Below are 9,995 nucleotides of genomic sequence, written 5' to 3'. Positions count from 1 at the left end.
TAGTCATTTTCGACCAGAATTGGACGGTTGAAAAAGACCGCTTTACCTGTAGTGATGGTTGGAATAGGATTTGGATCTCACCCTAAATTTGGATCAATTGGTGATCCAAATTTGGATATATGGTTGGAGTTGGCCTAAGATACTCTCAGAACAACTGATTTCTCATGTCTTCATCATTGCTCTATTCCCTAATTTCCCCTCCTCTCCTTTAATTTCATTGCAGGGACAAAAAATATAGGTGTGTCTATATACAAGAATCAACAAACTGAGTTAAAGTTTGTTTAGTATTGTAATTTGCACAAATTTTTATAATGCCAAGTCATTTTCAAGAAAGCCACCCCGGATATATCTTGATCCTTATTCTCTTATTTTATTTCATTGATATTTATGTAACTTATAATTGATTTCCAAATGTATTTTCTGTGTGCATACCAAATTAAATAAACTAATACATAGCAAAAATAAAGTCCTACCCCTAACCAAAAGTGCATATTAGGAAAAACATAAGGAATAAATATTTGAAAATGATTTATTAGAACTGAATAGTTTATCAGAGTACATGGCTAGTGGATCTCTTGCACTGCAAAACAACACTAAAGAGATAAGAATTAAAACATCAGACTTGTGTAGAAACGGCAAGAACAAGAGTAACAACACTTGCTGCTTTCATCTGAGAGAGAATCCGTCCTCCCATAACATTACCTGCAGCATCTGCAAATTGAACATGGAAAAAACTAATAATGTTTCCAGAAGCAGCATTTAAACAACTGTAAGCCCCAGAAAACGAAATTATCTGGAAGCTTGTAGAAACGCACGGGGGAGGGATTGCATTGAGTGGATAGCAATATCAACCTCAGAAATGAGTCCCTGGCCAGTAAGCACAGTTACAGCAAGCCCGAAATGCAGTGCAAATTGCACCACACAACTTATGACATCAAATCCACTAGGGATTTCAAGAATGACTGGTTTGTTGATGCCATTCACTGGCTCACAGTTAGTCATTAAAGACCCATCTGAATTGAATGAATATTGAGGAGCTCCTCCATGCCTCCCTGGAGCTGTAGATATTGGGCTTGTTAAACCATTTTGGTTTGAATTACTCATCACTGCGAAAATGTTATTGCTGTGAACTAAACAATGAAAGAGATAAGTATATAGCCTCTCAGCTGATAGCATATATGAGTTGTAATTTGTGATTTTTATTGTTTATATGAGTTTAAAAAGATAATAAGGTATATGAGATTTTACAATTATTGAATAATACAGCTATGTTCATAGAATTTATAGCTAGGGAGAATCTTTTGCATATATTTTTCATGCATATAATCTTTCTACTCACTGATAGAAGAGATATATATATGTGAATTCATAAACAATTTATGAATTTTTATTGAATATAACAGATTTTGATTATATGCAAAATCTGGCGGTGTATTGAGTTGAGATTTTGAACATGTGATTTTGACTTTATGCCCATTTTTGTTAAAATGTCATAGAATAGAGTTGATATATATATAGTTTAGGATTGAAGCACGTGATAAGTGGATTTTATATCCACCTGGAAGTCTTCGTTTCGGCTTAAATCGATGATCTGGCCTCAAGCTTTTGATGTTTTTGATATATTTTAGTGTTGTGATGTGTATGTTTCTTGGGAGGAGGACGAAGAAGAGAATCATAGCTTTCATTGAAAAAAACGGCGAAGCAATTGGATGCGGTAGTGAAAAGTTATGGACAAAGAAGCGGGCTGCTGAGTAGGGGCACCCGCCCCGCCGTGGCGCACCCGCCCCACAATCTGGGCGCGAATTTAAGCCCGTTTTGCCCGTTTCTGATCCGTTTGAAGGCCCGTTCACTGGGGAAGTTAAAGGAAGGCTTGGGGGACTTAAAACATAACCTAGAAACATTCTAAGGAGCACGTGACGGCTATGGAGAAGATCAAGATCGAATTTCATACTTTTTACTTTTGTAATTCTTCGAAGTAGGCGTAACTTTGGATGCTCGTTTCAGATTTGTTTCTTGACACTTATTCTAGTACTTTGAGTTTGTTTTTCCTATTCCGTACCATGTTTACTCTTATTCCCATGATGATGAGAAGTTCGATTATGAACTAATCATTATCGTGAGATTCTAGCAGATTTATATATGGATTTCAGTAGTTGATTTGACTTAATTATTTGTGTGATGAATGTTGATATCTTCGTATTGGTTGTGCTTATTCTTCTGGGATGCGTAGCTAACATCTTAGATTGTTTGTTAATCTTTATTGAAGCGACAGTGGATATATTGATTTAGAACTTGCCATGCGAACATAGGATTATGTATTCGATATACATGATTAGTGGTGTGATTTTAACCATCTTGCATCGCCCTATGTAATCCTGATAGATAACTTGTTCGTCAACCGTTATATTTTCAAATTCTATAGACATATAGGGTCTAAGCATAATTGGTGTCTGTTTACCTTCTATCTTAATTGTGGATGTGTAGCAGAATGGTGCACGTATAACGACAGTTAGCGTGTATCAGTTTCGTGTTATCTGATTAGTTATCAACCATCACATATCGATAAGGCATAACTCTGAATGAAGTATATAATGAAGTTAGAATCCCATGTTTTATTCTCATAAGTAATCCAGTTTAATTACTTAGTTTAATATTCATAGTTCAGTAATTCGATTCTATTAGTTAATTTAGATAAAAACCAACCAACTTGTTAATTGTCTGAGCATTGGATAATAATCATACATTGGTGCATAAGTGCATATTTCTGAATACACCAGTCTCTGTGGGAACGAACTGAATTTGTATCTATACTACTTGTGACCACGTACGCTTGCGTGATTTTGTGCGAACAAGTTTTTGGCGCCGCTGCCGGGGACTCGGTGTTATATTTTAGTTTATGTGCTTGTCATCAGTGGTCGTTAAAGTTCAGTGACTTGGATTCTTTTCTCACTTTTATTTCGTTTGTGTGTGTTTCAAGTACTTGAGCGACGTGTATGCGAACACGTTCTCAGGCCCGTAAAGAAGCATTGGCAAAAGCAGAAACGATAGTGAGCACTACAATGGGTGATCGACCACCAGTTGCGAATGATACTAAGGCTCTTAAGGCTTTCTCTGAGCCTAAAATCAATGATATTTCGTCGAGCATTGTCAGGCCAGCGATCGAGGCCAACACTTTTGAGATCAAACCGAGCACTATTCAGATGGTACAGAACTCAGTGCAGTTTGGGTGTTCTCCGACAGAGGATCCTAACACTACAAGAAAACAGATCAAAACCGACCGCACAAAACCGACCGACGGTCGCGTGGCTACAAATAAAACCGACCTTCCACAACGGTCGGTATATGTATGACATGGCACCGTTATAACCGACCGTTAGGCGTGGTCGGTTTTGTTTTTCGCGGAAAAATAATTAAAAATTAGTTTAAATAAAAATATCTGTGCGTCAGCCCCTTAAAACGACGGCGTTTTTTTTGTTTGGTACTAAAACCGACCGATTGGTCGGTCGGTTTTAACCTGCAACTTTTATATCACTTTTTAGCTAGTAGTGAGCTCACATTCACTTGAAATAAAAATCAAAGGAGAAGAAAGGAGCTAAAGTGGGAAAGAATTATTGCTTGAAAACATTTCAAGTAAGTGATTTTCATTTCTTTGCATTAAATGTGTGTGTGGTGGGTGTGTTAAATGTGTTTGTTATATTAAATGTGTGTGTTATTACATTGAATGCTTGTATTGAATGTATGAAATTCATGTGAAATTGTTTGTTAAATGTATGTGTTATTACATGTGTGTATTGAATGTATGTGTGTATTGAATGTGTGTGTGTATTGAATGTATGTGTTATTAAATGTATGTGTGTGTTAAATGTATGTGTGTGTTAAATGTGTGTTAAATGTGTGTTAAATGTGTGTGTAGATGACAAACTTGGATCGAAGTTGGATTAGTAATCAAGTGCAAAGTGATAAAATTTCGTTAACTCCGGAATATAGGAATGGTGTAGAAACTTTTTTAAAATTTGCAAGTGAAAATGGAATGGGAGAAGATGGTACAATGAAGTGTCCTTGTAAACGTTGTAGGAATTTGAATTGGTTAAGTATCGATGATGTTAGATTCCATTTACTTGCTAAGGGGATGCTTGAGGGTTATACCGTTTGGACATCACATGGTGAAGAAAGAGGAAGAAAACGTAGTCGAACATCGCATAATCGTTATTGTGTTTGGGAACCTACGAGGGTAGAACAACCGGTAGATTTGAATGCGATGCTACATGATTTTGCCGTTGAAAATTCCGAATTTTATAACAACTTGGATACGGGAACTAGGAATGTAGAAGAAGTTCCAAATGATAGTGCAAGAAAATTGTATGAGGTCATTGTTGAAAATGGAGCACCTATTTATCCCGGTAATACGAAGTATACAAGATTAAGCTTTACCACAAAATTGTTAGAATTCAAGAATATCTCACATTGTAGTAATAAGGCTTTTGATAGTTTGCTTACACTTTTTGCGGATGTATTACCAAAAAAACACACGTTGCCCCAAACTTATTATGAAATGAAGAAGATAATGAAGGGTTTGAGGGTTGAATATCAAAAGATTGATTTATGTGAGAATGATTGTATGTTATTTTATGGAGATGACAAGGATAAAGTTGTGTGTGATATATGTGGTAAAGATCATTATCGGGATGTTTTGAGGAAAGATGGTAAAAAAATATTGAGACATTTTCCTTTGATTCCTCGACTACAACGCTTGTATATGTCAAAACATACATCCGACCATATGAGATGGTACAAGAATCGAGATGTCAAAGATGGAGAAATTAGTCATCCCGCGGACGGAGAAGAGTGGAAAAATTTTGATCGTCGATATCCATCATTTGCTCAAGAAATTCGTAATATAAGGCTTGGCCTTGCAACCGACGTTTCAACCCATTTGGCCCTACCGGGAAAAAAACATATAGTGTGTGGCCCATAGTAGTAGTTGTCTACAATCTTCCGCCATCAATGTGTATGAAAAAACCCTATATGTTTATGACCGATATAGTGCCGGGTCCGAATATCATTGGCAAAGATATTAACATTTGTCTAAGGCCTCTCATTGATGAATTGAAGATATTGTGGAATACGGGAATTGAAACATATGATCAATCTTCGAAACAAAATTTTACAATGAGAGCGACTCTTATGTGGACAATTAGTGATTATCCCGCTATGAGTATGATAAGTGGATGGTCGGGTAAAGGAAAATTAGGATGTCAAGTGTGTCTTGGAAGTGTGCAAGGGTTTCAATTAAAACATTGTGGTAAATGTAGTTTCAATGGCACGAACCGAATATTCCTTGAACCAAATGATCCACTACGTCGGAAAAGTAATTTGTTTGATAATGCGGAAAGAAGATTGTTTCGTGGTCGTTTGTCCGGGGAGGGTGTAAAGGAGTTGCTTGACGGTTTAGTTTTTCCACCACCCGGAAAGACTAATACAAAGGCGAGGAGTATCGGATATGGGGAAGAGCATCATTGGACTCATGTTCCAATTTTTTATGAACTCCCTTATTGGTCTTCACATAGTTTACGATATTCAATTGATATCATGCATACGGAAACAAATGTTTTTGAGAACCTATTTTTTACTATTGTGAATGCGAAAAAGTCAAAGGATCACAAAAAAGCAAGAGCGGATTGCAAGCACTTTGGTGTGTTACCTCATTTGTGGATCGATGAAAATGGCAAGTCACCCAAAGCACCTTTTTCCATTACAAGAAAACAACGTAAACTTTTGTGTGAATGGATTAGTTCACTGAAACTTCCAGACGGTTATTCCTCAAATATATCTCGTTGTTGTAATGTTGAGGAGTGTACATTTTATGGATTCAAATCGCATGATTGTCATATATTTCTTCAAAAATTATTGCCTCTTGCAATTCGTGAGCTTTTACCGGCGCCTATAGCGGATGCCATCACGGCAATTGCAAATTTTTTTCAAGATTTGTGCTCATCAATGGTTACAAAAACCGATTTGGAAATAATGGAAAAATCAGTTGTGAAGGCATTGTGTTTGTTGGAAACAATTTTTCCTCAAAGTTGGTTTGATTCGATGGAACACTTGGTTGTGCATTTGGCGGAAGAAATTAGACTTGCTGGACCTGCTTACTGGCATTGGATGTATCCAATTGAGCGTTTATTGGGGAAACTAAAACAAAAGGTCGGCAATAAAGCAAGAGTTGAGGGTTCCATTGCCGAACGATATATGGAGGAGGAGATTGTCAATATTTGTGCTTTTTACTTTGCATCCGACTCGATTCACAATAAATTAAGTCGTAACGAAGTTTTGTTTGATGTACAAAAGACCGACAAATTAGAAGTTTTTAAATATCCATGTGAATCTCTTGGAAAAGAACGAAGTCGATATTTATATGATGATGAGCAATCATTAGCTGATGAATATGTTCTTCTAAACTCTCCTGAAGTTCAACCTTATCTAAGGTATGGTAAATACAATTTACGATAATTTTTTGTCAATACATTTTATGATAAATTAAAGTTATTGACATTTATGCATTATTGTAGGAGGTACCAAGATCGAGTTATGAGACAATGTCCTCAGACAACGCCTCAACAATTAGTGTAAGTCTAAATGTAAAGACAACCCTATCTGTTACATAGGGATGATAACTCAACAATAGAACAGGACAAGTAAATAACACTACGCCTGCACCGGAATCGGAAGATACGAAGACAAAGGTTGAAGAAGCCATCTACAGTCTTGAAGGAATAAGTTCACTGGAAGAAGTTCATTAATATGTTCATGCCTCAGTGAAGAATAAAGATTGAAGTATTCAAGATTGTGGAAGCAATGAAGATGTTGTCCAAGTACTCGAAAGATTTCAGTGCAACCCCTGAAGCAAGATATTTCTATATATCTTGGTTGGTTATTTATAATCAACAAACTGAAGCATAAACTAACCCGGAACCGACTGATCAATGTTTGCTGACAAAGAAGGTACAATGTTTGACTTCAGTGTTAGTCGCTTGTGAACCAGACCAGTGCACTAAGCGTCAGCACGTACGGAGCTTTGCAAAGTATTTATCGATCGAAGAATTGATCCAGTCATATCAAGTCATTTGTTCCAAAGCAAGGCCAAGCCAAGTCAAATGCCAGCTATGCCAAAGCTTACTGCTCAAATGCCATATGTCAAAGCTTCCACAGAAAGCCATATCAGGAAGTGACATTTTATATATGTGTGCACTTATATATTTGTATATGTACAAATATAATTATATATGTATATATGTATATTTAATTAAATATAATATATATAATATATATGTATATATGTTTTTAAACATATGTATATGTATATTTATATGTATATATATTTAAATAAATATATATGTATATAGTATATGAATTTATATTTTACATAAACACTTATATATTTAAGTGTATATATATATATATTATATTATGTGCATAAATATGTATATATTTATATCTATAAGTAATTATATATATATATATCCCTATATATATTTATATTTATATTTACATATAATTTTATGTATATTATATATATTTAAATATATGAGAATATATTTAAATATATGTATATATATATATATTACTATATGTTTATATAAATGTTATTTATATACATTTATATATATATCTTTATTTATACATATATTTATATAATATTATGAATATAATATAATATAAATATATGGATGGAGCATACTCAAGTCAATCTCAGTCAAAGGAGTGATAACAAGGGAAGCATTACAATGGTGGAGCAAGTTCATATTTGCCTTAGAATTTCTCTAAGTCACCAAGTACCTCTTGTACACTCTGTGGCGCAACATTTGACCAAGGCGCAAGGTTTGACCCGGGCGCAACATTTGACCCGGGCGCAACTTTTGACCAAGGCGCAAGGTTTGACCCGGGCGCAACGTTTGACCCGGGCGCAACATTTGACCGGTCAAATGTTGCTCCTCTACTAACAACTCTTGGCACAAACTCCTTGTAACTTAGAATATTTTCTAAGTCACATACATACAACACCATGGAGCACAACTTCACTTGGAGAGCAAACTTTGACCAAGTCAAAGTTTGCGACTCCAAGTGGTGCATCTTGCTCTAACGTGAAATTATTCTAAGTCACCCATACAGGGCATCTGTTAAGTGCAATGTGAGGCGCAAGCTTTGACTTAAGTCAAAGTTTGTCCTCAAATGATGAGAGAGAACTGTGTAGCATCTCTTACTGTGGCGCAAGTTTGTGAGCATCAATATTTGTCTAAGTCAAGCTACAGGAGGAAGCACTAGCGCAAACTTTGACCCGTCAAAGCGCAAGCTTTGACCTTCTCTGACCAGTTACACACTTAGAATAATTTCTAAGTGTTTCTCCTCACAACAGTGGACAATGGACACTACTGAAGCGCAAGGTTTGACTGAGGTGGCGCCAACTTTGACCAACACATTTCCTGGCGCAACTTGGAGTATTTTATGAGTTAGTTTTTATTTTGGACAAATTCAATTTAACCACAGTTAAATTGAATTCGTCCAGGACGAACTCAAGTCGTCCAGGACGAACTCGTTAACCATGGTTAGTTTATGAAAGCCTATAAATATGTGATTGTGGTTCTCACAATTTACAGAACATCCTTCGGGATGAAATGGCCAAGTGCTCTGCACGGCTACTCCCACTATACACACACCCTAGCCTAGCTTTGTAATAGAAATATCAGTAGTGGTTAGAGTTTGTAATATTGAGAGTAGTGGCCATTGTAGCCGAACCTTCGGGTTTGGATTTATAGCACCTTCGAGGTATTTATCAATATACAGATATACCTTGGAAAATATTGTGTGTTGGTTTAATATTTTTATATCCTCAGAAACCGACTCAATAAATATCCGGAACACGAAACCCATTACAGGACTGCAATTTGTTTATCCGCAAGATTCGAAAGAATTTTAAATTGTAGTGAGTATCGTATTCAACCCCCCCTTCTACGATACTTTGGACCTAACAATTGGTATCAGAGCCAGGTTGATTGATATACAAATCAGGATCCTTATCGTACAGAAAATCAAGAACCTAGCTTTCGATATTTGATTAGGGGAAATGTTCTTCCGGTTTGTGTTGCTGAATTTGTCCATAGGCCTAAGCAAGGATTATCCGTCGGATACTGAACTTTGGACCAGGACTTATAAATTTATACTTTAAATTTTAATAAGTTTATTTTATAAATTTGACTTAATTTATTTTAAACTTATTAATTGAGTTTATTATGAATTAATTAAATTTATTTTATAAACCTAATTAAATTTACTTTATAAACTTTACCAAATTCAATTATTAAATTTGTTTAAATTTATTTTAGACTTGTAAAGTTTACTCTTAGACTTTACCAAGCTTATCATAAATTTTTATAAATTTATTATTTAAATTTGTATAGTTTATGATTTAAATTTAAGTTAAAATCTAGAATATAAATTTAAGAGGATTTTACTGATTATGGATCTAAGTTCAGGTTCAAGGGTTCAATTTGGTTTGTTTTAGAAACAATGATTTAATTGGAGATGAGACACTTGAATATTTTCAAAAAATCAAATTTATACAATAAATTTTAATATATTTACTAAATGAATTTGAAATAAATTTATTCTAAACTTATTCAGTTTATTATGAATTTATTTGAATTTATTTTTTTAAATATAATTAAATTTACTTTATAGATTTAACTAAGTTTATTTTATACTTTATTTTCTTTCATCTCTTAAAACTTATTTTTAAATTTATTTTCTTTATAATTTAAACTTAGTTTAAATAATCAAGTGTCCCGTAACCTTTTGAATTATTCTACTCCAAGACAAATCAGATTGACATTTAGTTGAGACAGATCAGGCTGACAGATTACAAGACAAACATCGGGCTTTCAAATACCAGATTCTCAGAAGCGGTAATGGAAGTACATTGATGACCCAATCCAATTGATTTC

At 34.8% G+C, this 9,995-nt stretch overlaps 2 protein-coding genes across 2 annotated transcripts; both read left to right on the top strand.

Annotated features, from left to right (window-relative positions):
* Positions 1–2,993: 2,993 nt before the first annotated feature.
* LOC135149574 (uncharacterized) lies at positions 2,994–4,975 on the top strand. Its single transcript, XM_064085315.1, has 2 exons — positions 2,994–3,203; positions 3,914–4,975. The coding sequence occupies exons 1-2, from the start codon at positions 2,994–2,996 to the stop codon at positions 4,973–4,975; spliced, it is 1,272 nt and encodes a 423-aa protein (XP_063941385.1).
* A 56-nt stretch (positions 4,976–5,031) lies between these two features.
* LOC108204065 (uncharacterized) lies at positions 5,032–6,627 on the top strand. The gene is made up of 2 exons (XM_017373355.2): positions 5,032–6,482; positions 6,567–6,627. The coding sequence occupies exons 1-2, from the start codon at positions 5,032–5,034 to the stop codon at positions 6,625–6,627; spliced, it is 1,512 nt and encodes a 503-aa protein (XP_017228844.2).
* Positions 6,628–9,995: the final 3,368 nt, after the last annotated feature.

The sequence above is a fragment of the Daucus carota genome, chromosome 9 (assembly GCF_001625215.2).
Source record: "Daucus carota subsp. sativus chromosome 9, DH1 v3.0, whole genome shotgun sequence".
Classification (NCBI taxonomy): domain Eukaryota; kingdom Viridiplantae; phylum Streptophyta; class Magnoliopsida; order Apiales; family Apiaceae; genus Daucus; species Daucus carota.
This window is presented reverse-complemented; position numbering and strand designations above follow the sequence as displayed.